At 49.5% G+C, this 27,828-nt stretch overlaps 1 protein-coding gene across 2 annotated transcripts; it reads right to left on the reverse strand.

The window, feature by feature from the left end:
* Positions 1-92: 92 nt before the first annotated feature.
* GDNF (glial cell derived neurotrophic factor) lies at positions 93-27,746 on the reverse strand. 2 transcript variants are annotated; one of them, XM_047731579.1, is made up of 3 exons: positions 26,707-27,746; positions 21,877-22,053; positions 93-3,254 (listed from the first exon to the last, which is right to left on the reverse strand). In XM_047731579.1, the coding sequence occupies exons 2-3, from the start codon at positions 22,025-22,027 to the stop codon at positions 2,770-2,772; spliced, it is 636 nt and encodes a 211-aa protein (XP_047587535.1). In that variant the 5' UTR covers positions 22,028-22,053; positions 26,707-27,746; the 3' UTR covers positions 93-2,769. The 2 variants fall into 2 exon arrangements, with proteins under 2 accessions (XP_047587535.1, XP_047587536.1); XM_047731580.1 differs by having other exon boundaries at positions 21,955-22,053; positions 26,707-26,839.
* Positions 27,747-27,828: the final 82 nt, after the last annotated feature.

Below are 27,828 nucleotides of genomic sequence, written 5' to 3' on the forward strand. Positions count from 1 at the left end.
CCTAAATGCTTGGGATGGCCGCCTGGGCTAGCTGTGGTCCCCGGGCACAGGAGGAAGGACAGAAGGACAGGGAGCAATAGAAATGAGTTTTTATTTGTAAAAAGTTACAAAATGATATTGTACAAAAATAAAGTCTGTAGAGAACTTTGGTTGTATAACACAAACGACTGAGACAGATCAGAGAAGTCAGAACTTCCAAAGAAGTGCACTCCCTACCAGATCAGATGGTAATCGCAATGATACAGAAAAATCACAAACTTTACCCTTTTTGTGGATTTGGTAGAGTGATTAGCTTCAGTTAAAACTTGCTTGTGGTGATGCTGGGAACGTGCTGTCCACATCCACTGTGTCCTAGAGCCCCTGTGAACAAGGACTTTTCATGGGAATCGGGGTGGGAGGGGGGACTGAGGCTGACCCCTGGGGACGCCAGCCACCAAGTCTGCCAGGATTGTCTGAACCAGACAGACGGTCCTGGGGCTACGTCACAATGTGCTTCACGAATGACCAGACGGCTGGGTCTGTCACTGTTTGAAGCAGGTTGCTCTTCAACGAGGTCCCCACTCTGGCCCCAGGGGCAGGGGGTTCCTTTTACTTTATCTCCAAGTTGTACAAGGGGAACAGAAAAGACAGGGACAGAATGATGGTGAACTTGGGTCTTTTGGGGCTTGGGGGAAGGGATGTCTGCCAAATGGTGCCTCTTGGTTACTTTGCGAAATTCACATGATTGTTTGAGGGAGGCCGGTAGGTCACTTAATTGCTAAATCTGTCATACTTTCGGGCTATTAGCCACTCGGATAGTGATAGATGATTTCCTTGATAAAAATCCCTTTTATGAAACATGCAACAAACTCTTAATATAGGGCCCAGTTCCTCGTGTCTCGTCAGCTGCCAGACAATCCCACATCTGGGACTTGTGTGAGGAGCTGGTTTTTCCCACCTTATGCCACCACCCCTCCAAAGGCTTTCATCGTGCAGGTAGGACATTCTGTGGGCATGAGACTCGGTGTGTGTATGCGGCTGGGCCAGATATCCTCCCTTCTGGGCCACCTCCTTCTGACAGGGACAGCGACTGCTGCCCCCAGGGGACAGCCAAGGGGCTTTTACGGCACCCGGATAGATCCCGTTTCTGGAAGGTGGGCCACGTGCTCCCTGGCTGCGCTGGGCGTGAGCACGTTTCTCTAGAAGACAGTGGTGGATGGTAGGACAGAGGAAGAGTCGGGACAGACCATGGCCAGCTGACAGGATTTGTATCTTACTTTTAGGTCAACACTGACTCCAGGACTACTTACTAAAAGGGATTTAACCTTTCATATACATGGTTATGCATGTCATAGATAGATACACATGGAAGGGAGTAAGGGCTTACATACAACAGCAAGGGGAGCGTGTGGCAGACCTGCTCAGCGATAGAACAGCGAGGACGTAAAACCAGAGCCCACGGGTCTTTGCACACGGCTCCCGAGAGTGGGCCTGTCAGAAGCGCTCCTTCTGACGCATTCCTTTTCTCAAAAATAAAAATAGGGAAGAGGCTAAAATGGGGGGGGAGATGAGGGAGGGCTTTTCTAAAAAAGGTAAAGTAAGTGATTTTTGCCTACTGAGAAACTTTTTAATACTTTCAAAAGCATGGACCCTTGTTCCCAATCAAAATTTCCTTTGTCACTTTTCTTTGCATTTTGCGACCACATATACTTTGGCACCTTGAAAAGAAACTTTAATAAATAAGGGGAGAAAAGAGCAACTCATTAGTGAACAGTAATAAATAACAATAACTTAAATCTCAATAAATATCTTCTCTATATTTCTGTATCTGAAACAGATGCATTGCATCGAGTAGCTTCTCTGGTCACTGGTGACCATGCTTAAACGGAGCTGGGGGGGTATGTAACCTCTGTCTCTTTGTAAACCGGCAGGCCCAGCGGGTCCCCCTGCCCCAGGGTGGCTGGGGGCCTTCCCCACTTGCTCTCCTGCAAGAATGCTGCCCAAAACCACAACTGGTTTCCTGTTTCCAAGGTCATCAAGGAAATACCTTCGGGTTTGTTTTTAGTCACGAGGACAGCCTTTTTGGTTCCTAGCCAACTGCTTCCTGCCTCACACACCAGGTTCCAAATCCATCACTGACCGACCGTTGGCAAACCATGCTGGCTTTAGGAAACCTCAGGCTTCGACTTTCAAATTCAAAGGTAACGATCTCTTGTGTCTTTGCTTTTGGTGTTGTGTTGTGTTGTGTTGTTTTTTCTTCCTCCTCTCCGGGGTATGTTTCCGCTGAGTGACAGAAAAATAAGCCTTTCTTGCTTTCAGCAGTAAAACGTCATGACAAGGAACGACAGCAGGATGACCGTTTCCCAGGTGTCTCCAGATGTGTGAAAATAAACCACAGGAGATACACTGGTCTGGTTTCAAGTGCATCCGCAACTGCGCCCGGGGCCGGCCTGTGGCGGGCTGTGTCCGATGATGGGAAACACCCAACCAGGGACCCCAGCCCTGAGCTGCTGGTGACATCGGCTCCCGGCGACATCGGCTGCCAGCAGGGAGAGTCCAGATGGCTGTTTCCTCTCCTGTCCAGTTCTCTGTAGCTGAATCTCCCTCTACCAGGCTCCCCCAACGGCTGCCTTCCTCTTCCTCTTCCTCTTCCTCCTCCTCCTCCTCCGTCCTCCGCCTCTGCCTCCTTGGTCCTCATCTTCCATTCGGGGCTAACATTTCCTGGGAACCTTGGTCCCTTTCTTTGCACTGTAGCAGGAATGCAATACACAGCAGTCTCTGGAGCCGGAGTCAGACACACCCACACCTTTTAGCGGAATGCTTTCTTAGAATATGGTAAACCAGGTTGTCATCTAGAAATGACAGGTCATCATCGTAGGCGATGGGTCTGCAGCAAGCCTGCCCGACTTTGTCACTCACCAGCCTCCTATTTTTGGATAAGTTCTTTAATATTTTGTCATACATTGTCTCGGCCGCATCGCAGGAACCGCTGCAGTACCGAAAAATCAGTTCCTCCTTGGTTTCGTAGCCCAAACCCAGGTCAGTGACGTTTAAATGTATCGCAGTCAAGACACAGCCCCGGTTTCTGCCCCGCTGACCTCGCCGCCCTTTCCCCCTGGAACCTTCCGGGCTGCCGGCCGCCGCCTGACGATTCCGCTCTCTCCGGGGTGGCACGGCCATTTGCTTCTCGGGCGATCTCTTCAGCCTTCGGATGGTGGCCTGAATAAAATCCATGACGTCGTCAAACTGATCAGAATAATCCTCTGGCATGTTTGCTGTTCAGCGAGAAAACAGAAAAGGTCACGTGAGACGACAAGGAGATGACAAAGCTCGTTTCAAGTGGGCTTCTCCGGGAAAGTGCCTCCAAAGTTAGCCTAGCAGGGACCCCCAGTGGAACCAGCAGCTGGTCAGACTAAGTGACCAGTGAAACCTTCCCCCCGCGCCCGACCCCTACCAGGAGCAGAGGTGAAAATGCACCCTCAGAAGGGAAAGTATCCAGTTAAAAGAGGAGACTAAAATAAATGAAGGGATGAATGGATGAATGGATGAATGAGGAGACTAGCATGCGGGGGCAGACACACTTCCTTGCAGAAAACAAGTCCTCAGAAGCGCATCTTCCGTTTGAATAACATCTGTTTTTTTTTTTTAATTTTCTATTTTTTTTTAAGATTGTTATTTATCCATTTGATAGATAGAACACGAATAGGCTGAGCTGGAGACAGAGGGAGAGGGGGAAGCAGGCACCCTGTGGAGCAAGGAGCTCGATGCAGGGCTCGATCCCAATATGCTGGGATCATGACCTGAGCCGAAGGCAGATGCTTAATGACTCAGCCACCCACGCTCCCTAACATCTGCCATTTTTAACCAGTCTGTGTTGCAGTTGCTGTGAGCAGGTGGCTCCTTAAAGGCCGTTTTTCTTGGCTGAGAATCGGAGCTGGAGTAGGGGCTCTCAGATGGAATGAGGAGGCAGCTCTTCTCAGAAGTTTGAGAACTTGGGGTTAGAGCAAGGATTCCCAGTCTCTTGGAGTTTTCTGCTCTGTTGCAGCATCTGCTTTGGCTGATCAAGTACGAGGTGAGGAACTGTTTGAACAATTTAATGCATTTCTAAAAGAAGAAAGCCGTTTAAACCCCTCATTATTAGGGCCTAGAACTCTTATGCTCTCCTCATCCCCATTTCAGGTAACTTAGCATGTTTAGGGTTATCTGTGGCTCAGAAAAAGACACCTTGAAGTAGTCATTGGCAAGAGTGAATGTATTTTGCTGAGACCACGGTAAAGCAGAGAAGGATTACTTTATGCCTGACTCCTGCCGAATTGTTTTGTCATGGATTTTTTTTTAAAGGCTTATTTATTTATTTACTTGGCAGAGAAAGAGAGAGCACAAGTGGGGATGCAGCAGACAGAGGGAGAGGGAGAAGCAGGCTCCCTACTAAGTAACGAGCCCTATGCGGGGCTTGATCCCAGGACCTTGGGATCACAACCTGAGCCAAAGGCAGACACTCAACGGACTGAGCCACCCAGGGGCCCCTGTCATGGACTGATTGTTAAAACACATATCAGGAATCCTGTGTGTAAAACAAAATCCAGCTAAGGCAATTTAACTATACCAATTGCTTGATCGATCAATTGATAAGTCTATTGATGAACACTGATCTATCTAGATTATGCAGAACATATAATCTAGGATACATAGTAATGAAAAGAGTGTAGATTGTGTGGAACCCCTAGAATGCCTCATTGTCTGATATCTGGGATTTGGCTTTGGAAAGTCCTGCTGGCTGGAAGTCACGAAGCTGCTCCCACCCTGGTCTGGGCCCATTGTCTCTGTTGGGATCACCGCAGCCGCCTTCAGCTCCCTCTTTCCAGCCTTACCCTCCTTCAACCTATTTTCCACTCAACAGCCAGAGCTGTTAATGTGGGTCATGTCCGCTCTGCTCCAGACCCTCCAATGGCTCCCCATTTCTCTTGGAGTAACAGTCAAAGTCCACGCTGGCCTAAGGCCCTTGCTGGCCTAGCCATTCCTTCTCCTCCAGCCTTTGTCACCTCTGATCTCTTCTACTTCTCTTTTCCCTTACTGCCTCTCCTCCAGTTTTCCAGGCCTCCTCACCACTTCTCACACATAGGGTTTCTCAACATTAGCCCCACTGACATTTTGGGCAGGATCTTTCTTTGCAGTGGGAGGCTGTTCCCCACATTGCAGGTTGGTGAGCGTCATTCCCGGCCTCTAGCCAGGAGATGCCAGTGATATCCCCCCACCTTTCCTAGACATTGCCAAATGTCCCTGGGGGCAAAAGCACCCTGGGTTGAGTATCACAGATCAGACACAAGCAGGAGCTCGGGGCCGTTGTGCTCTCTGTTCCTTCTCTGTATGTAACACTGTTCCTGCACAGCACCCAGTGGCTCAATCCCACAACCCTTCAGGTCTTTGCTCAAATGGCACCACCACCAAGTCCAGCCCTGACCTCCATGTTTAAAATACAATGTGTCCCCAAGCCCGAATCCAGACCCCCTTGCCTTGCTTCCCCACCCTCTACCATAATACTATCTTTCAGCGCATTATAGAACTGATTTCTTAAGTTTTTTATTTGTTGTCTGTCTTCTCTGATAGAAAGTCAACTCCAGGAGGGAGAGAACTTTGCTTGGCTTGTTCCCCCATGGATCCCAAGCACTTAAAATAGGATCTTGTCCCTGGAAGCCCACCATAAATTTTGAATGAAATAGGGCACTTCATAAGGGGAGAAGAAGGAGTCCTTAATTTTTCAAGGGGACGCTTAGACTTCGGTTAAGAACCACACCATCATGAAATAAACAGCTCCCAGGTAAACAGCCCATGACGTCACATGGGAAGCAGCCATGCCGAGTGACACCGTCATTTTCCACCCGAGAGTGAAATATCTACCTGGCCTGCTTCCTGCAGCAGGCAAGTCTCTCAAGGTCTGACTCCCCATAGGGCTTGTAAGGGGCTCTCTCTGGGAGGACTGGTGTGGGAGGAGCTCTGATTCATCATTTCCGCGGAACCACTTTCTAACGGAACTTCTTTAAGAAGTATTCTTCTTAAAATACAAAAACCTGGGCGCCTGGGTGGCTCAGTGGGTTGGGCCGCTGCCTTCGGCTCAGGTCATGATCTCAGGGTCCTGGGATCGAGCCCCGTGTTGGGCTCTCTGCTCGGCAGGGAGCCTGCTTCCTCCTCTCTCTCTGCCTGCCTCTCTGCCTACTTGTGATCTCTTTGTCAAATAAATAAATAAAATCTTTAAAAAAAAATACAAAAACCTTGGGGCGCCTGGGTGGCTCAGTGGGTTAAGCCGCTGCCTTCGGCTCAGGTCATGATCTCAGGGTCCTGGGATCGAGTCCCGCATCGGGCTCTCTGCTCAGCAGGAAGCCTGCTTCCCTCTCTCTCTCTCTTTCTCTGCCTGCCTCTCTGTCTACTTGTGATCTCTCTCTGTCAAATAAATAAATAAAATCTTAAAAAAAAAACCTTTAAATCACTCTGTATAAAGAAATGAATGGCTTGAAGAATGAGCTCCTTATGCTCTTTGTGATTTTTTCCAATAATAAGCTCTGAAGAGGAAATTAGATGTGCTCAGTTTCAAAAAACCGTACTTGTATAGAAATCTGAACTTCTAAAATTGGTATTTTAGAGGTGATTAATCAAAGTTCCATAAACGTCTTCATGTTCCCCCAAAAGACCCTTTGTGTGACAAAAGGACTCACATGAAGGGACCCCCCCCCCCAACTCTATTCAAGGATTCTTGAATAGATCAGTAACTTAAGAACCTGGGGACATAGAAAGTCAAAATCGATTAAGAACTGAAGATTAATCAGAAATCAGGATGAAACATTACTAAACTCTTAACAGAAACACATAGGAAAACATTCGAGTTATAAAAGTTCAACTTATATTGGTTTAGGGACTCATTAATTTATGCAATGATAAATTATATACTTTTATATTACTGGAGTTATAATAACAATTTGAATCAGTATTTGTTCTTATTTATTGCCTGATCCTTTCAAAGTTCCCCAAAAATCATTTTCCCACCTTTTTTTATGACATTTTGACTACATGGCTCTGTCCATTGGTTTTGCTTGCAGGTAAAATACAGAGCACCCTGCTAAATTTGAATTCACATAAATTGCAAATACATTTTTCGTATAAGCAGCCCTAAATGATGTTTGCAACATACTTATACTTTGTTATGAGAATGTTTAGTTCCTTTATTTAAAATTCCAGTTGGCTTTTCAAGGTGAAGAGTATAGCAGAGAGAATGCACCAGCCGCTTATGCTTTAGGATAAGGGGGTAAACGGATTATTAATCCTGAATCAAAAGGCTTCCAGGAACCTGGGAAGCAGTCAATAAATGCTTGATGTAAAAACCCAAGGATATAGCTGGTACGAACTTTTCCTTCTGGTGGGAAAAATCTCCCTCATGCCTGCTGGGTAATGTGGAAATATTTATTGAAACCCCAGTTTTAGGCTCCAAATGATTCTCATTGAGCCCAGAGGTTTTTTTGTTTTTTGGGTTTTTTTCTTCCCTTTTTCCTTTCTTCTCCTTAAAAAATAAAGCATAAATAAATAAATAAATATTTAGTTTGCAAGTTTTACATGGGTATGAATTTTGGAAACCAGAAAAGGGTAACATTCTATTTTCTATGACGGGTTGGGTGGGTGGCCGACATCGCCGCTGACCCACATTAGATTTTCCAAACCACAGAGCAAATAGGCCTGTCTCTTCCAACTAGATTCCTCATTCCAGGCCTCTTGATGCTGACTGAGTTCCCTTATGGAGAGGCGCCTTAATTTATCAACACGAGGCACTTTGGGGGCACGAGGAGCTCTTCGCTTCACTGTGCCTGTTCTTAGAAATTCTTCAGAGGCCTTGAACCCCGGGCTCTGGCCAACCCAAAGCTGCCTCTATCTTCCAAGAATTCATGGAGCTGAGGGGAATGTAGGGGATTAGGGTTTGGATTAGTTCCCTAAATTAAAACTTAATGGCATATCACTTTCTTCTGCATCCTATAAAGGGCTTGGCAAAATGTCAGCTATACAAACAGCCCTCATGGGTAGTAACTTTGATCGTAAAATACTTGCAAACCACAAAAGAGGAGCATCATTTTTAAAAAATAGGTCAAACACTTGCTCATTTCCCAGACCCGCTTGGAGGATATGTCTTGGAAAATCATGTCTAAAAGCTAAAGTTTTTGAAAAAAATCAAAATACTCAACTGCATTTAAAGTGACCCTTCAGTATGCAACCAGATATTTTGGCATTATTCTCTTTAAAATATTTTAACTTTGATGTGTCCTTTGTATAAACAGTGTTATTTAAACAAATGAAACCTTGTACTGGGGGAATATTTCTGGGAACAAACCGTTCACAGCAGAGACCTTGCCTCCCTTGATTATGGGGAAAGACAGTAAAGTCACCTCAGGAACACAGGACTGGGATATTGACCATTTTGTAAAGGTAATTGAGTTTTTATAGGAACAATGTAAGGATGCAGAGTACTTCTTGTAATAGCCTAAGTAAAAAGTACATAATTCAAAACATTATCTTAGTTAAGCAGGCATCCCATGGACAAAATAGTCTCCTAAATATTAGATTTCTCTTAAGAACAGTACAGCTTAATCAAAGGGGTCCTTTTATATTCATATCAGGTTGTCCGCCCCTCTGCCCCAGCCAGGCTGTTGAGTGTGTGGGAGGGGGGTGTCTAAGCCAGCCTTCAGCTTGTCTTCAACCCATGGGCCCCAAAGGGAGGCAGCACAAGGAGAAGACTCCTCCCCCAGAGTGCGAGTGGGCTCTGGGGACAGAGGGAAGGTCCCTGAGGCTCTGAGAGTTCCAGAAAATAAAAGGGGGGAGGGGTAGGGCTAGATCCTGGTACCCACAGTAGCCTCTCTTAGAGGAACAGTCTTCCAAGCCAGAGTCAGCCTCAAGGATGCAGGGGCCCCAGAGAAAAGTCCCGACTATTTCTTTCTCTGGGGGAAGACCAGCATCTGTACTCCACTGTAAGGTAGGCCAGCTGCTATGTACCAGAAGGGCAAGGGTTAACACACTGAGGCCCACGGGTGAGCTACTGTGTAAGCCAAGGCCACACATGTCTTACTCCAGGTAGTGCCCATTCCAGTGGGCGCACGTTGGGGGTGGTGGCTGGGGGAGGTAAGGTCACGGAAGGCTATGTCCGGGCTGCTGAGGTGCTGGGCAGCCTGTCCTCACAGGGAGAGCCTCCCCGAAAAGGCTGTTCACAGATAGGAGGCGAGGGGAAAACCTGGGGGTGGTAGTATTTAATCGGATATCTTTACCTGCCTGTACCCCAGATACCGTCCTGACTGCTCTATAGAGTACCCACATGCAGAACACAAGTTTTATCGACACACACATATACGTACATACATGTGCGCACATGCATGTTTATATGAAAAGAATCAGTCTGGCTGATAGAGCTTCTCCAGAAAATTCCCAGCCCATGTCATTCTTTGGAATACATTATTTTTACTTTTCAATAAAGTATAAACGTGATTTTTCTTCACTAATACTTAAATACTGAAATATTGTAAGTATTAAAAAACTTGAAAGTTCCTCAGATTACAACATTTCATCATTCTATGTTTTAAAATAACAGCTTCCTTGATGCACATAAAATATTACCGATATAAAGGAGGGACGGATGCCTCTTTTCCTACAACATCAACTTTAAGCCCCACAACATCCCTGCAAGGGTAACTAGGGACTGGGTATTATTTTCACTTCACAGATCGGGAAACTGAGGCTCAGAGAAGATGAAAAGAAAGACCACGTGACTCATAAATGTGGTCTCTTGGTTTAAAGTTCAAACTTAATCTAAGACTCCATGCTATACCTGTTTCTAAATACAAAAAAAAAAAAAAAAAAAACCCCAAAACAAACAAAAAAACTTACTACTATGCAGCTTTTTAAGTCTCAGGGCATGTGGTAATTTACTCCGGAACAAGTTGAAGATATGCTGATTTCACCTGTACACATTCACCAAATCCAGTGAGAAACAGACATTCTGTTGGAAAATTCAGCACAAACTGAGTTACGTGAAGTAGATGCTAAACTCGGACTCCTGCGGGCCACGGAATACAGTAAGTCGTCTCCGGGAAGGGAACAGCCATGCTGTTCAGGGCCACCTCCCATGCCCTGGCTTTTGCATATCACTCTAAGGCAGAGCTGGCAATTTCCCAGTTAAAAACCGGAAAACCAGCAGCCAAGGGCGGCGGCGGATTCCGACAGAGAGGCCCCATCTCCGGAAGCTCCTCAAACTCACTCTGGCACCAAACGACGAGGCTCTCGGGGCAGAGCTAGAGAGAACACGGCCTCAAATTCCAGTCTGGGGTCAGTTCCTGACCATCTGGGGACGTTGGGCCAGTCACTGAGTCCTCCTGAGCCCCACCAGACCTTCTCTGGGGCCCTCCCCAGTGCTAACGGCCTGAGATGCAGATGGCCTCTGTCCTGGGGGCGGCGTGGTGGGGGGGGGGGGGTTGCTGAAAACATTCATTTTGGGTGACCTCTGTTCAGGGAGAGGCCCCCTCTGGCTGTCACCCCAGTGGCGTTCTGCCCAGGGCCCCCGAAAGCGCACAGGAGGTATTTTAAGGTCTCGAAGTTCTTGACCTTTTCAGTTTACCTCTTGGCTCAGTGCATTGGTTACATCTGAAATAATCACCACGGCATGTCTCTCAACTCAACATCTTCCTCTGCCCCATGCAGGAGAGGTGAAAAGAAGTGTAGAAAGGGTGCTGAGTCTCAAGATACCCTAGGTTCTAGGGAGTTCTAGGGGTTCCTAGGGGGAGGCATCCTTACACCTGAGTCTCCATCTGTAAAGGAAGGGATGGAGCTGATGGCCTCGGAGAGGACATACTCCACCAACACGCTGTCAGCCTTCCGTCTCCATAGACGGGAAGTCGAATGCTAAACTTGTCATTCTCTTAAAAATCTCTATTTTATCCATTTCTGTTTTCACCGCTTCAAGCATGTTTGGGTCATACCCAGCTTATGATTCCAAGGCTCGAATCCCCCACTGTGACTGCTACCAAATGGATCACGGGTCCAGCCCGCCTTGCAAGCTGTTGACTCTTGTTCTATTTGACCTTCGGCGACCTCTGAAATGTGTGGTGGTATTCCACAACCATGTTCTAGTTCTCCAAAAAATTCTACAGAGTTTTGTCATCTGCTCCTACTTATGTGTTAATTTTACCACTTATTTGAATTAATTAAAAATAAAAAGCCTATGGGTCACTAAGCACCAGAATGCAGATACATGTCACATTATGTAACGATCATCGTCGTTTTCCAATTTTAGACAGAGTACTCTCCCAGATTAGATAGACCGGCCTAGTCCTTGGGTACTCCTGGGTTAACTTCAAGAGGGGTCTATGGCATCTAGTTCCCTAAGAGTAACTCATCAGTTGAGGCCGTTTACTAAGTCACTGTGACCATTGCCAGAGCTATAGTGCATTCTCTGCATGACCCGTGGTTTGTTGACAGGAAGGCATGACATGGGTTTATTTGAAAAGTATTCGCTTTGTAAAAACACCAGTGTTTAGTTGTTTTAAAAAAGCATTTCTGGGTCCTCTCAAGGCAGAAGAAAAAGACCCAACTAGTATGCAAACCATTTCAGAATATAGAAAAAGGAGCCCTGAGTATACTCTTAAAAGCCACTTTGCTCATCAAAATGCCATTTTATTTACCATCTCCACCTACTTTGACCAACATCTCACACGAGTATTAGATATACAATCTTGAACTTTTATCCCACAACTTAACTAAGAAAACCTGCCATGAGGGTAATGGAAATTATTCCAGGAAGACAAATAGCCCCGAAACCTCACCGAGGAAGAGACAGATAGTGTATTCATTTTGCCATCAGATTCTGATTGCCCGGCTCTGATTTCCACCTATGTGGTCCACGCTTCATTATAGTTACGTTAATAATTTTACAGTAATACAGCAGGGCTTCCCTGGAAGGAAAATGTCCATCCTCTTGCTTTTAAGTCACAAACACACCCCACAGGGTGTCCATTTGTTAACTAATCCGTGAACACCTGGTGTGAGCTAAAAGCACTTCACGGTCAGCAGTAAACACCCCCACGCTAACGAGTGCACCCCATGAGCTCTGAGATTGCATTTATGAAAACCTTATGGGAAGGTGAGAAAGTTACCCAGTAAAATTAAGCACTCAAATAGCCACTTGGGAAAAGAATCCCTTGCGGTGTTGAGGCAGGTGGGTTCTGAGGGGAAACTCCAAAAGGACCCTGGGAACAAAGGAATCTTTGCTTCTCCCCTCCCACAAAGCCCTGCGTGAGGCCAGGGGCCCCACAATGCTCCGGGGCTCTGTGTTCTCATTCCCTCAGACCCTCCCAGGGGCCCACTGAGCGGTGGCTAAGAGGAACGCTGATGGTCTGAGGGACTTGGGCAAGCAGAGGACAGGCAAAAGGAGAGGAAAATACAGGGGGTAAAAGAAAAGTGTTCCCTGTCATTTGAACCAGATTCCTACAGTCAAATGTGAGGAGGGACTTGCTATGCAACGCCCCCCTCCACCCCACGTGAAAGAATTTACTGGCATCTCAAGACTCTTCATGGAATCAGCTATACAGGCCATTCAAAAAATGATTGCATTTACAAAATCAGCCTTCCACCTCAGTGAGAAGGGGTGCTTCTTGCCCATCTCACTCATTTTACTGTGAGGCCATGCTGGGACCATGCAGGCATGTGTGGCTCCGGGGGAAAAACCAGTATTGGTGGCTCCTGACGTAGGACACATCATCAGGAACTCAGTATTCTGAGGATTTTTACCTGAATCTCGTAACATGGACAAAGTCACACAAATCCCAATTGAAGGGCAAGTCTACAAAAGAGCAGGAAGACAGCCTGAACTCTGCAGAACCTTCAGTGTCATGGGAAGAAAAGGCTTAGAGCTATTCTCAAGGAAAATAAAGAAAGGTGATCAATGGGGCACCTGGGTGCCTCAGTCGGTGAGGGGTCTGCCTTTGGCTCAGGTCCTGAACCTGGGGTCCTGGGATTGAGTCCCATATCGGGCTCCCTGCTCATCGGGGAGCCTGCTTCTCCCTCTCCTCCTTGCTTGTGTTCTCTCTCACTATCTCTGTTGTTATCTCTGTCTCTCTCTCTCTCAAATAAATAAATAAAATCTTTCCCCCAAAAAAGAAACATAATCATCAAATGCAATTTGCGGGGGCGCCTGGATGGCTCAGTGGGTTATGCCACTGCCTTCGGCTCAGGTCATGATCCCAGGTCCTGGGTTCGAGCCCCACATCGGGTTTTCTGCTCAGCGGGGAGCCTGCTTCCTCCTCTCTCTCTGCCTGCCTCTCTGCCTACTTGTGATTTCTCTCTGTCAAATAAATAAATAAAATCTTTAAAAAAAAATGCAATTTGCGATTCTTGATTAAGAGGAAAAAAAACAGGGGCGCCTGGGTGGCTCAGTGGGTTAAAGCCTCTGCCTTCAGCTCGGGTCATGATCTCAGGGTCCTGGGATCGAGCCCCGCATCGGGCTCTCTGCTCAGCGAGGAGCCTGCTTTCTCCTCTCTCTCTCTGCCTGCCTCTCTGCCTACTTGTGATCTCTCTCTGTCAAATAAATCAATAAAATCTTTAAAAAAAAAAAAGAGGAAAAAAACACATAGGATATTATTGTCACAGCTGGGGAAATACGAATATGGATTGTGTATTGGATAACAGTATTGTTAAACTTCCTGAGACTGATCATTGAACTGTTGTAATGTAAGGTAATATCCTTGTTCTTAGACGGTACAGAAGCATTTGATGTTATGTTTGTAACTAATTCTCAAGTGGTTCAGGGGACAAAAATGAAGCAAAATGCTAACAAGAGGTCAGTCTTGGTGAAGGACACGTGGTGTTTATTGTACTATGAACCATGTACTGTGAAGTCCCATATGAATAAACCAAGATATGCTGAAGTGGGTGGTTCCATATTTCATTCTGGCCAGACACTCACGGCAAGGTTCTGGGCTTCCCCCGTCTGCCTGTCCACCTACCCAATCATATCTTCGTCGTGTAATTAGGATCCAGAATTGTGATGGTTGTCATGGATGTATATTAACATGTGTCTTTGAACTGGAAATGAAGTCATATCTTTTCTGACCACAAAGTCCATTTATCTGGGCTAATTTGTTTGCTAGTTTCCCAGGAATTAAAGAAACTAAATTTGCAGCTCCAAGATTTCACTACACATATTTCACTTCACATGTATGTGAAGCCCACCACCCTAATGGCCTGGAAATTACATCTGGTATGACTATTAAACTTGTGATTCAAAATTTTAGGTAACCTCTTAGAAGTGTGCAATAGTTTTTCAACATTCTTTCTGCAGATTTATAGACAAAAAAGATTGAAGACTTTTAAAACCGTGCCTTTCCACCTCCATGACCTTATTAAAGTCCTGCAAAAAGTGGGTTTGCCTCTCCTGAGCTAACTGGTAGATTCCCAATAGTGACCCCAGCTCTCCCTGTGCAAACTCACTCCTGCTCCCACCATGGGGGTCACTCTGGCCCTTATGCAGTGGCCCTGGATTTCCCATGTGAGTGTCCCCTTCCCCAGGGCTGAACAGGACTGCTCTGAGAAAAAGTACCTCCCGGAAGGCCTCCCAAATTCTGTCAGCCTACAAAACATATGAGCAGAACTCACTTGTCCCCACATGTTAGGAAGCCTCCTCTCACAGCAACAGGCATTGGTGGTATTGGCATATGTACAGAATTCACGTTTCCTCCTTAAAAGCTGCTGATCTGGACTTCAAAGTAGCCACTAATAATAGGAGCCTAGGCCCACTGCCACCCAAATGGAAATGAAAAAAGGCCTTAGGGGTGTCTGAGTTCCTCAGTGGGTTAAGCGTCAGCCAGGTCAGTGCATGACCAGCTCAGGTCATGATCCCAGGGTCCCGGGATCGAGTCCCTCTTGGGACTTCTTGCTCAACGGGGAGTCTGCTTTTCCCTCTGCCTGCCGCTCACCTTGCTTGTGCTCTCTCTCTCTCTGTCAAATAAAAAAATAAATAATTTTTAAGGACTTAAAAAATTTAATATTCTCTACTTCTATTAGCTGACTCTTTGGACTTTCTTGAAAAATCTGTGTTTCAGGGTTAGTGAATGTATTTTTAACAAGCCAATGTTTGTGTTTTCTTAATCTACTAATATGGGAGCACAGTCTGTGTAAAGCCAAGAAATACTGGCTTTGATACCAGAAGTCTGAACTCTGGCTTCACCACCTACTAGATTCGTGACCTTGAGCAATGCTTGAGGTCCCATTTCTTCATCTGTAAAATGGGATACAAGTATCTCCTCCCGTCCAGTAGAGCTCAAACATATTCAATTTTTGGACAAGCTACAAAACTTATTCGTTTAAAACAGAGTCAACCGGGGTGTCTGGGTGGCTCAGTGGCTTAAAGCCTCTGCCTTCGGCTCAGGTCATAATCCCAGAGTCCTGGGATCGAGCCCCACATCGGGCTTCTGCTCAGCAGGGGAGCCTGCTTCCTCCTCTCTCTCTGCCTGCCTCTCTGGTTACTTGTGATCTCTGTCTGTCAAATAAATAAATAAAATCTTAAAAAAAAAACCAGAGTCAACCATCTGGATAGCCAAAAGGTGTTATGACAATAATTTTAATATTCAGTTTTTATTTGTAGTTATTGACTTCCTTGAGGATTAATACGTTGATTCAATGGTGCCTGTGCCTAGAACATGCCCTTTATTGTGCCCTTTTAAAAAATGAGAACACAATACCTCAAAATGAAAAATATGCCTAATGCTACAGACTCCACTCCCAAGCAGCTCGTGTGCCTGAGTAGCTTTTACAGTGAGACGGCTTTGCAGCGAGAGCCCGCACCCACAGCCACCTGCCGGCTCAAGATACTCCTATAGCCCTCCACTGCCATCAAACACAGCAAACCCCTCCTTGTCCCAGATTTATAGCATCTCATCATCTGGGGATCACCTGCGGAGATCCCCTAAATTTCATACCACTTCCCGCCACCTGTCCTGCTCTGGACAGGAGGTCTGGCCTCTTCCTTGGAGTTACCACCTGCCTTTCCCCATATCATGGTCATAAATTTGCCCATGCTTCTCCCTAGTCTGGAATGTGTCTTTTCCCCTTTCCCTTCCCTTCCTAATACCCATCTTTCAAGTACCAGCTCAAATCCTCCCTCTTCCCTGAATCCTTTCCTGCTGTGATCTCCAAATCCCAGTGACCTCATTGCTAAGAATTCTTACCATGACCTCAGCTAATATAAGCCCCTTGGTAGACATATCTGTCTGACAATCCGCCCACCCACCCATCTGCTTCTCCATAGTTTACAACCAGACCATAAGCTGTTTAAGTTCACCATTTTGTCTTTTTGATGCTACACAGCACCTAGCACATGAAAGATACTTAATACTTGCTTCTTGATTGAGCTCAAGTGATTAATTAAAGAATAAGTGTTTTAATTGAATGAAGGTGCAATGGACCATTAAGTGCTAAATGAAAAAAGATGAAAGGGATGTTGGGGGGGGGCGGACTGCCTTTATTTTTATATCACAGAAAGTAGAGTCTTTTCAGCATAATTCTTAGGCTGTCGGATCAGCCGAAGGTCCTAAGACCGGCCAATCCAAATTAAGCCTGAAATAGATTTCTCTAAACAGCAACAGTGTAATATCGGTCTCCAGACTGGGGCCAGAGTGAGATGCTGGTCTCAGATCTCAAGTGAGGAATCCATTCCTCCTGAAAGGGTTGGACATGAAATTTCTTGATTTCAAAAGCCTCATCCCAAAGGGCTGTGTCCCCTTCCAGCTTAGATATTTACTTTATCATAGCACTGCTCATCACATAGTAAAGAAGAAGCAATAGGTAAATGGTGCTTCTTCATTCCAAGTTCTATATCTCATAACATAACATTAGTTTGGAAAGCTTAACATTGAACTAGCTTCTAGAAGCTTCCTTTGCTGGATAACAACAGGCTGAACATTTAGTAAAGTTCACCAGAAGGGTTTTGCTGTGTTTCTGAAACATCTTAAATTAAGCATCTTAAATTAAATATCCAGCAGGGATCACTTAAAGCAGAAATACTCAATACAGGTGGCCTATCACCCACACTCCCCTATCACTTACACATATGGGTCTGCCTGCCTTGGCTCCCTTCTCCCCAGTGGGGGAAGAGGGTCTCCCTAACATGCCCATGGGAAGCTGGTGAGGAAAATTCCATAGGAACTCCATGGGCTCAAGAAAATGGGCAAGGGAAGGAGCTGTGAAACCTGGGAAGAGCCAGGGGGCCTGAGCCGGGGAGCAGAATCCCAGGCAAGGTTGGCCTGACCAAGTGTTTACCAAATGACAGACTTTGGGGCCCCAATTTGCCTCCTTGTAAGGCTTGCATTTCTTTCACTGTCCATACTATGTTGTGCTGCTTGAAATCCCACCATTTAGAGCAACGTCTTGGCAGAGGCTGAAGGAAAAGGTGGGAAAAAGGCTTTCATCGGGCTGTTGGAAGAAGGAAGATGGCCCCTAATAACAGCAATGCTTACTTATCAGGCACGGGCTTTACAAAGCATTTCCTCATTTAACCCTCAGAGCAACCCCTGAGGTTGCTATTTCTATTACAGAGAAAGCTGTAATAGCGTCCCTATTTTCCAGGTGAGGAAACTGAGGTTTGAGAGATTAAGTAAGAGCTGGTTGTGTGCCAAGGCTGGGACCCAAACCCTAGTCTGATCCAATGGTGGGAACTGGAAATCTTGTTTGTTGGGACTCCCTGATTTCTTGCTCTGTGCCCTCTTTCTGCAACTTATGGGAACTGGCACCCTGGGAAGAGGCTCTAGCCTAAGAATACTGTGACCTGTATTTCAGTTATATTATGGTTTACACCTAGATTTGTGTGGGCTGGCCTGGGAACTGGATAGCTTAATTTATAAAATTGTTTCCATAGGAAATTTCATGATGTGTTACCCAACTGGGGGAAAATAGTCTCATCGTATTACAATAAGTTGTGTATTACCTGTAATTATAATTTAACAATGCCCAATCTTTCTTCTACTTGGCCTCTGGTCACACAAGAAGTCTGCCTTCCTGGTCCAAGGCTGTTCACGTTTAGTTCTGGTTCACAGTACTACTGGATTGTACCACTGCTGGACATACTTCCACTAGTTAGTATGTTCTGTGCAGGCAGAGACTTTTGTCTATTATGTGTACCAAGGACCTCCCAGCACTTAGGACAGTGCCGGGCCCATACAGGCACACATACATTCATTTGTTGAATGAATACATGATTTCAGATAGCAAATTTTAAAACCACATGCACTTTATGCTTTTGCTTGTGAAACACATTTAGAGCTGTCATCCACGGCCAAGATCTGACATACAACTAAGATGAACTAACCTTTAAAAAATTCAGACAACCTTGTGCAACAGGCTTTTAGTCTCTAGTTGACCTTCCTCCCACCTAAAGTGTTTTCCCCTAAGCAGCAAAACTGAATGCTCTGCTCTGTGTCTCCGTGATTGGGGGAAACTCTGGTCCCGGTTCAGCCTACCTGCCTCCCACCATTGTGGAGCTCTTGCACTCTGGGCAAGCTGCTTTACCATGAGGAAGGGAAGGGGTTAACTGTGTCAGCTCTACAAGGCTATGAGATCTGCAAATTTCACCTTCTAGGTTCCTCCCAGCCTGCTCTAATCATCCTTTGGAGAAGATGTTGGCAAAAAGCAAAATACAAGAAAAAAGATCACTAAAGGGAAAAAGATGTCCTTGGATGCCCCAAAGGGAATACCACAAGTCCTTGAGTTTAGACAAGTTCACAGTTGCCACAGGAAGCAGCCACATTTACTTTATAGTGAACCTGTAGGCAAGCAAGCGAGCCAGTTACGCATTCTATGTGGGTAGTTCACCCTGTGAAAATGCTAGGAACAGAATTCTGGCTGTTTCATTTACACTAGAAGCAGCAGGACACCTGCAACCTCAGGGGTGAGGGTGTGCAGGCTAGCCAGCCCCCTTCAAACAGCACAGAGTGCTTAAGGTGGCACAAAAGCACCTTTGCTCAATCACTAAGTCACAGGCATTTGAAAAGTGGAGGGTCTATTTTCCCAACGCAACTCGTGACTTAATGTTTTTGTCCCATAGCGTTAACCAGTCGCACGGTGTACGGTGTGCAAGATATAAATGTCAGCACCGTGACGGGAGCCTGCTGACCCTGGTTGAGCGTTCGAAGTCTGCACGCTGTCATTCCTCTGCCTTCCCTGCACTAACAGCTTGCTACCGAACTGAACATACCTGGAAGAAATCAACTTGGCTTAGAACACAGCTCAGTTTCTCTTTGGGAACATTTCTGTTTCAAGTATCCTCTAGGATCTATTGGGTCTTCTAGCAGATAAAATGGAATTGGGTGTGTTCTGCTAGTTCAAATGTAAATAGAGTAGTAGGAATCTTGGCCATTGATGACTTAACATCAATTCTGGAAAAGGAAGTAATCTCCCTTCTCCCACCAGTCCTTTGCACACCACCACCCTCCCCTCATCAGTAGGATTAATGCTACCCTGCTTGCTTTGTCACTGGTTGTATCTTACATGGGGCACAGATTTTCTTTGGGTATTATCAAACGAAATGTTTCAACCCTGACTACACATTAGAGTTACCTGGGAACATTTAAATCTCCCAAAGCCCAAGCCACACCGGAAACCAATTAAATCTGAAGCTCTCAGGGTGAGGCCCAGCATCAGTGTTCCATTAAGGATCCCTGGGTGATTCCAGTGAGCATGGGCTCTCTCCTTCTGAGTCTTTTCCCAGACGACAGTGAGGGCAGGACCATGAAGGCCAGGGGACCAAGTCTTATAGCCACTGGTGTTTTGGAGTAGAAAGGCCTCCCCTTACTGCAAGGTTGTAAACTGTTCACGGAGTTGTAAAGTACGTATGTAAGTTGGCCAAGTCAGAATTAGTTAAAATAGAGCCAGATGGGGCACCTGGGTGGCTCAGTGGGTTAAAGCCTCTGCCTTCAGCTCTGGTCATGATCCCAGGGTCCTGGGATCCAGCCCCACATCAGGCTCTCTGCTCAGCAGGGAACCTGCTTCCCCTCTCTCTGCCTGCCTCTCTGCCTACTTGTGATCTCTCTCTTTCTGTCAAATAAATAAATAAAATATTTTTTTTAAAAAATGTAGAGCCAGAACCAGGGGCGCCTGGGTGGTTCAGCGGGTAAATCATCTGCCTCAGGCTCAGGTCATGATCCTGGGATTGAGCCCCAGGTCCGGCTCCTCGCTGAGTGGGGAGTCTGCTTCTCCCTCTTCCTCTCCCTCTCCCTCTGCTCCTCCCTCGCTCATTCTCTTTCTCTCTCATAAATAAAATCTTAAAAAAAAAAAAAAAAAAGAGAGAAAGTGGAGCCAGAATCAAGAGCCAGTATTAAATAAGCCTAGGTAGACAGGCTACTAATATGCTAGTTAGACTTCCATGAATTAAGCTTCATAATCAGACACAGTCATATTTCTCCTGAGCTTTCTGATTAGAGAAGTATTGTCTAACACTGTGTTCCTGTTCCTCTGGCCTAGGCTGTTAGAGTGAATGAAAAGCCACTTACTCAGCTCTCATGGGTACTATTCTGAAGACAGTGATACTAAGGGGCATTTTAAATTTAGGTTTCTATTAGAGAAACTTTTATGTACACTAAGGTGGATATTCATGGCTGAAACCAAAACCTTTAAAAATAAATTTATATAACTAATTGACAGAAACTCTTAAAACAGTTACTTTAATTTCAAGACATCAACCATGTTCTTTTGCTAACCTTAAGTCACTCCTGAAGTCTTAATTTGGTTTAGAAAATGCACTATTTCTTCTTTCTTGGGACTTCTGGAAGAAGAGGCTTTTATTGTTGTAATTAAGCATAAAATAAACATCACATTTCCTGCACTGCATTTTCAGCTCAAGGCCACTAGGTTTGGGGGACTCACAGCTGACTTTCAGGGTTGCTTCTCCTGTGTATATGACTTCAGTTTGTTTTAAGTGGAAAACAGCTAGTGGGATAATGGAAGGCCATAGTGGCTAGGGTGACATCTAGGCTACAGCTCACTATTGCTTTTGGGGGGGTTGTGTCGAATTTTCTACATAGTTCCCCAATAACCTTTAACTTATAATGTATGCACATACCCTGCTTAATGCAACAAATAAACTGAAGAGCCTAGGGCAATTTATATCAAATCATAGTTGACATGCCCTAATAGAGGTCTATCTAAAACATTTTTGAGAGGTAAATCACAGATTTTTATTTATTTATTTGTATGTTCTTTTCTTAAAACTTAGTATTGTCATGTGTGGAGCCAACTACAGCTTTTCCCCCTAGTCCTAGCTAGCACTATTTACCCTTAAGCCTTTCTAGAACCGGAACTTTTCTGAACAGATTTGACACTGCCCAGATGCTTGTTCTGGAAATCGAGGCCCTTCTGTGTTTTCTCTGACTCGGGCTTGGTTTTGGAAAAACCTCAGCCTCTTCCCTTGCAAGGATGGAAATACAACTGTTTCCAGAATTCAGCACAGCCAGGCACACCCAAACGGATAAGAAAGGAAAAAACAAAACAAAACAGGAGTGCGTGTGTATATTAGGGAAGCGGAGAAAAGGGGACAACTGTGTCTTTTCCTGCGGTGCTGGTAATGATTGGGGGGAAATGTTCATCCGAATGCTAAGCGGGCAGCAAAAAAATGTGATACCCTCTGGGCTAAGCAAACCAGCCTGTGCCCCGTACGGACGGGGCATCAGGGCTTTTGGGCAGCAGGCGACAGGCACACCCTGGGAGGGGGGCTACCGCGCGGGCGTGGGAGGCCGTCCCGCCGTCCCGGCTGGCTTGGGGTGTGTGCGGGCGGCAGGTGGGGATGCGTGGGGGTCCGCCGGCGGCCCCTCCACGCGGGGAGGGAACGGTTCTTACAGTCACGGCTCAGCGCGAAGGGCGCGCGGCGGCGGCCGAGGGAGCGGTCTTCGGCGGGCGCCTCGGGAGGCCTCTTACCGGCGGGCAACGGGAAGGCGGACGCGGTGTGGAGCAGCACCAGGCAGACAGCCACGACATCCCATAACTTCATCTTAGAGTCCCGTCCGGCGGCGGCACCTGCACGGGCGGGGGAGAGGACCGGCGGAGGCGCGTTAGGCCGGCAAGCCCAGGGCGCGGCATTCCCGCGGGTCCCAGGGCCCAGCTCCAAACTCGTCACCGCCCTCCTCCAGGACGGCTGCAGCCCAGCGCTTCCCTGGGCATCCCGCGCCCTCCTTCCAAGTCCCCAGCTCACTCCCGGGTCCCGGGGGCGTCCCAGGCGCGGCTAGGTCTCCGCCTCCAACCTACTACCGACCTTCACTCCAGCCAGCGGATCCCAGGGGCCAGAGTTTCCGGCCGGGCCGGTGCCCTGGCAGGTACCAACACGACGGCACCACGATACCTGGCCAACACGACGAAACCCGTACTGGTGTCCCCACTGCCCCATTCCCCCGGGGGACGAGGGGACAGCCGTCACCCTGCGTCCTCCGCCCGGTTCGGGGCCCTCCCACCTTCCCGCAGCTCCCAGAGGTCCCGGGAACCAACCTTCGAGCCAAGCAAGCGGTCAGCGTTTCATTTTACGAATAAAATCAAGGACCCTTTTTCCGGGGTCCAGATGCTGCGGTCAGCTGGCTGGGGCAGGCTTTGTGGCACCCCTCACCCTGCCCGCGCGCTTCATTCCTCCCACTTATTTATAGAAGTATTCTGTCGCTGAAGGAGTAGCAGGGACTTGGGGACTTCTGGCCTGTGTGGGAACACCTGCGTTAACGTTACTTCCCAAAGCATCAGCTAGGTTTAAAATACTACTTCCACGTCTCAAGGTTAGGAACATTAACGTATGAAAGACCTAGGGGAGCATACAATAAGCGCCCAATAACTGCTTTAGCATTGCTGTTAGGTAGGGTTTGCATTTGCCTTGACAATTTTAATGCTTCCTTCTAAATCGGAACACCCTCTATTTCACTTTTGTAGTTTTGCGAGATTCTGATCCCCAGTCCCTTCTCCCGGCTCAGAGGAGTCTCGAGCTCCCACGCCCGGTATCCAGGAGAATGGTACCCTGCAGCGCGGGCAGGGGAAGGCCTAGACCACCAAAGGGTGCGGAGTTGGGGCTCAGTTCTCAGCGAGGGGGTTCTGTTTAGCTCCTCAGCCCTCAAAACCCCCAAAAGGCGGCCTACACCAGCGCAGCCGCGGACGGGGGCGAAAAAGGCACTGTCAACTCAGGGCCAAGCCCCACCCAATCAGGGGGTGGAGGAGACCCAGGCACTTTGGGGTGTGGTGTTTCCTCGTGTCTTCCCAATGCCGTGTTCCAGTTTTCAAGGAAATTAAGTGGAACTACGGGATTCAAGTAGTTAATTATGCCTCCTCCTTCCTATCACGATTCTAAGGAAAATCTCCTTGAACTTTCTCCATGGGAGGAGTAAGACAGTGTGCAGGTAAACGCAAAAACTCGGCCTCGGCATCTTCGGGGAGCTCCAGGCTCACCGCTCCCGTCCCCCAGCCCTACCCCCATCTCCACCCAGAACTCCCGCCTAGATTCCCTCGCAGGCCACCCGGGGGGGAAGCGTTTAATTCGGCCTCCGCCACCTCCCCACCGCTGCGGAGACGACTGCATTTTCCATCCCTCGGGCGTCTGTTACTACGCAGCTGTGGGCTCGGGTGTTTGCAGGAACTGGGAACTACGGGCAACCTGCAACTAGCTCCCGGCCCCTCTTGTCGCGAGGGAGGGTTTACAAGCCCGGGAAAAAAGCAGAGGCTCTAGATTCTGGCGCCTGGGCCCAGGGAAACACTGCACCGAGGCCGTTGCAAAAGGATGCGCACAGGAGAAAACTGGAGGGGACGCCAGGCCTCCCCGCCCTCTCGCCCCGGTGCCAGCTCCAGGTGCGTGGAATGGCTGGCGGCCCGGAGAGGCAGGGAGCCCCGGGGTTAATGCGCCCTTCCAAATCGCGGTGCCCGCCAGCAGGAAGCGACGAGGCACCAGATTTCCCTTCCGCCATTAAGAGGGTTTTCCTTTTTTCCCGCTTGGCCGACGGAAGCTTTTTAAATTGGACGTGGGATCCTCCAATTAGAAGTGTGGAGAAGCTGGCAAAAGAGGACACAGTTGAAAAGTCTCCGCTTCGCCAGAGGAGGCTCCCGGCCTCCCGTTTCCCCGCCCGCGGCCGGGTGCAGCGCAGGCCCGGAAAGCGCTCCACCCACCTCCCCCGCGGCAGGGAGGGCGCAATTCCTCCTTGCGAGCACCGCCGTGCCCGGCCCCACTCGGAGCGGCTCTTCAGTTCCCGGTATTTGCTGGGCGGAGGAAGGAGGGGTTGGGAGCTGAGCACACAACAGTGGTCTGTCTACTGGGAAGCTTTCCCCAGGGCCCATCTGGGCGCCCCCCTCCAACCCCCCACCACTTCCCGGTTTGTCTTTTTATCGCTCTCTCAAAGCACAGCTGCAGGACGCGTTTCTGCTGCAACCGGCCGCCTTTGCTACGCGCGCGAATTTCTTAACGCGCTGCCACGTGCGGTAACCACGCTCTCCTCCCGAAGTCAGCTCCGCCAGGTGCCCCCGCAGCCATTCTTGTACCCCACAGCCTACTCCCCCACTGCGCCCGGAACCAGTGCGCCCCGCAGGGCAAAAGGGGCGCTTAGCGGGCGCCCACACCCGGCGGTCCCCAGGCCCGCGGCGGGGGGAAAGGGCGCCCCAGAGGGCCCCAGTGCCCGCAGAAGCCGCCGCTCACGGTGGGGCGCTTCTGGGTTCCCAGCACCAGGGGGCACCAGAAACCGTCCGAGTCCCGTGGCGCCCACGCGAACGAGAGGCTGCGTCATTTTAAGTATGAAATCCGTGAACAAGCACCCCTGGTCCCCCCCACAATCCTCCCCAAATCCAAATTACCCCCCAGAACTTCCGGATGTGCTCACCAGCTTGCCTGCTTTTCAGGTTCCTACCCTCCATCCTCTCTCCCGTTTTTCCCTTCCCACCTCACCTGATCTGGTTTCTCGGTAACCTGCTTTTAGACTTTCCCCCTCCCCCAATTCCCGCGTCACCATGACAGCTTCCCCCGGGGTGAGCGCCCCCGCCGCCAGTGCCCCCGCATCTTCCTCTGTCTGGCAGGATGGGAGGTTTGTTTGGGCTTTGCCTTCAAGATCCAGGTCTCAGGGAGAGAAAGGCGAGGCGGGGTGGTGGGGGGGGGGGGCGTGATGTAACTCGGGGGTTTTCTTTTGGGATAGGGACAGAAGTTCCTGAAGGATGTATTGCTTTTCTTCAGTGTGCCTCGTGTCCTAGCCTGGCGGAGGACTTATTTCCCCGTAACTGCTGGGCCCAAGACCAGGGTAAATAAAAAGTGGACATTTTCTGCATGCAGCTCTGGGGAGAGGTCTCTCTGGTAAGGGTCCAAAAAACCAGGTTCTAGGTCCGGGGGCACCCGAACCCCTTGCGAGACTGGGCTGGGAACGCTGCGGGCCCCCTGAACACCTGACACTTGTTGAAAAGGCGATACTGTCCCCCTACCCATCAAAAGCGAATGTGTGGCTGAACAGTGAGGGGGACAGTTGGTCCCGGCAGGGCAGAAGCCCAGCAGCTCCCACTTCGAGGGCTTTGCAGGAAGAGGTGCGTGCGTGGAGTTGGAAGCTGCATTTCTTACTCGGAATACTTAAGCGTATTTTCAAAATACTGTGCAAGAGTCGAGCACGCTGTAGCACACCGGCATCAGAGGCCGGAAGAGTTGTGTTTGTCCCCGCCAATGAGCAAAAATGTTGGGAGCAAGGGGTTGGGCAGCCCGCCCCCTCCCCGGGGCGCGCACGTCGGCTCTGCCGGCGGGTTTGCTACAGCCAAAACTAGGGAGGTGCCAGGAGGCTGGGGGTTCCGGTGAAAGTCCATTCCCCTCCCTAGTGAGGGTTCGTTTTCACCGGGTGGGGCTGGTAAACCAAACCACGGCGCGGTCAGCCCAGAGGTGGTGCAAGGTAGTGGCAGAGGGTGTTAACGGGGAGGTGGCACAGAATTACAGGACAAAAGAGGTCATTAAAGTGATCACTTCGATGGCCTAGCGGAGACTTTGAGAAGTTTTAATAACCTGCTCGAGGCGGAGACCCAAGTCCTGGACTGTCCAGGCAGTCCCTCTCTTAACCTCGACGGGCATGGTTTTCTGAGGTTTCGGGCATTAGGAAAGTGCAAGCGACCGGGTTCCGAAAAGGGCGAGGAACGTAGCTTTGCAAGACGGCGCCCGGAGGACGTGAGCCCACAGTTTTTAGGCTCTCAGCACCTTTCAGAAGTCCCTCCCAGGGTGTGCGCCTTTCCTCGGAACATACCCCAACAAGCTCAATAGTAGTTACATGCCCGCAATGAGATCTCCGCAGTTGCACGTCCAGAGAAGGCACTTTCTGGTCGCGGTGGGTTCAAAGATAACCCCAAACCTGCCCGTCCCGGGACTTGACAGAAGAGCGCCCCGAGGAGCCAGGGAGGGAAACTGAACCTCTCAGACATTCTGGGGTCCACAGGCATCGGGGCACCAGATATCTTTGTCCACGTGGGGAAGGCAACCGGCGTCTCTGCAAGGCCAGCCCCTCTCGCGTCCAACTTCTCTTTCTCCTCTACCCTCCCGGTGCCTCGGTTCGAGCTAGTCTTTTCTCTTTCCGATCTCACCGCCTGCTCTGGGGTCCAGCCGCACCCCCTCTGTCTCCCGCGCCCTGCAGGCCGCCGCGGCCGCCGGCGACTCAGGCGCCATCCCCCTGTTCCACCCCGGCCGGCTCTCCCACTTACCTCGGATCCGGTCTCCGCAGACCCCCAGTTGGACATTAACTCCAGGAACCCCGAGTCTCAGCCAGGAGCCCCATCCGCGCCGAGGGCAGGAGCGCAAAGCCCGCCCAACTGGTTAGGGGCACGAATTCGCAATCCTGGGGCAGCGAGGGTGCGCAGGAGGCGGTGGCCAAGACTCCCGCCGCCGCCTCGAGAAGAGCGAGGGATGCCGACAGCTCCCCCGCGGATGCCCTGCACCCCCAGAAACCGAGGTCCGAGCAGCCGCCGCTGCCTTGCGTGGGGGTGGGGGGGTGACACGGCTGCGCGCGCCGCGCTCTTGGCCGGGGCTGCGCGGGCCCGGGGCGCGGCGGGCGGCTCAGCTGCGGCGGCCGCGCTCTGCGCCTTCTCGGGGCGCAGCGCCTGGGAGCACGAGATGGGCCGGGCTGATGCTGCCGCCGGAGCTGAGGTCTGGCCTGGAAATCCGATCGAGACACCACGTCAACCGGCGCGGGGAGTCCCGTGAAGACATGAGGGCGCCAGGAGCGCAGGCTGGTCCTTGAGAGCCCGGGCCGGGGGGCCGGGGTGGGGGAGGGGAAGCGCGGGGCCCCGAGAGGGGAGGGGTCGGGAAGCGGTTGTGAAGGAGGGAAAGGAGAGCAGTGAGGAGGCGCCCGCGCTGCCGAGGAGGGGGCTCGGGGTGCGAGTGGGTGACGCGAGGCGCTCCTCCCGGGGGTGCAGGGAGAGCGCTCAGCGCGTGGAGACGCTGCCGGGTTCGCGTCTCCTCCTCTCCGGCTAGATCCGAAGGAATGTGTGGAGCTCCGCGCAGACCAACCGAAGGGGGCAATCGCAACTTGACCGCGGTGCCGGCGCCAGGCTTTGCCCCAGCGCCCCGCGCTGTGAGGGAGGGCGCTCCGTCGGGTGGAGGCTTACACTGGGCTTTCCTCGCGCCTGTCGAAGGCTTTCCTTCCCTCCCGGTTGTCTAGCCCTCTCGCGTTTCTGCAGGGCAGAAGGCAGTGGGGGAGGAGAGGAGCGGCTTGCCGGAGTCCTCCTCACACTACGAAGGAGAGATGTGCGGCGGCCCAGCCAAGGAGGCAGAGTGTTTGCCAGGGGACGCTGAGAGTGGGGATGAATTTATAGGACTCTCACTCT

This window comes from Lutra lutra, chromosome 5 (genome assembly GCF_902655055.1).
Source record: "Lutra lutra chromosome 5, mLutLut1.2, whole genome shotgun sequence".
Taxonomy (NCBI): Eukaryota; Metazoa; Chordata; class Mammalia; order Carnivora; family Mustelidae; genus Lutra; species Lutra lutra.

Excerpts from the sequence above, each read along its gene's own strand:
- GDNF (XM_047731579.1), bottom strand. The coding sequence starts at position 22,027 with ATGAAGTTATGGGATGTCGTGGCTGTCTGCCTGGTGCTGCTCCACACC. Across the intron at positions 3,255-21,876 it reads CTTCGCGCTGAGCCGTGACT|CAAACATGCCAGAGGATTAT; the intron begins GTAAGAACCGTT and ends CTCGCTGAACAG.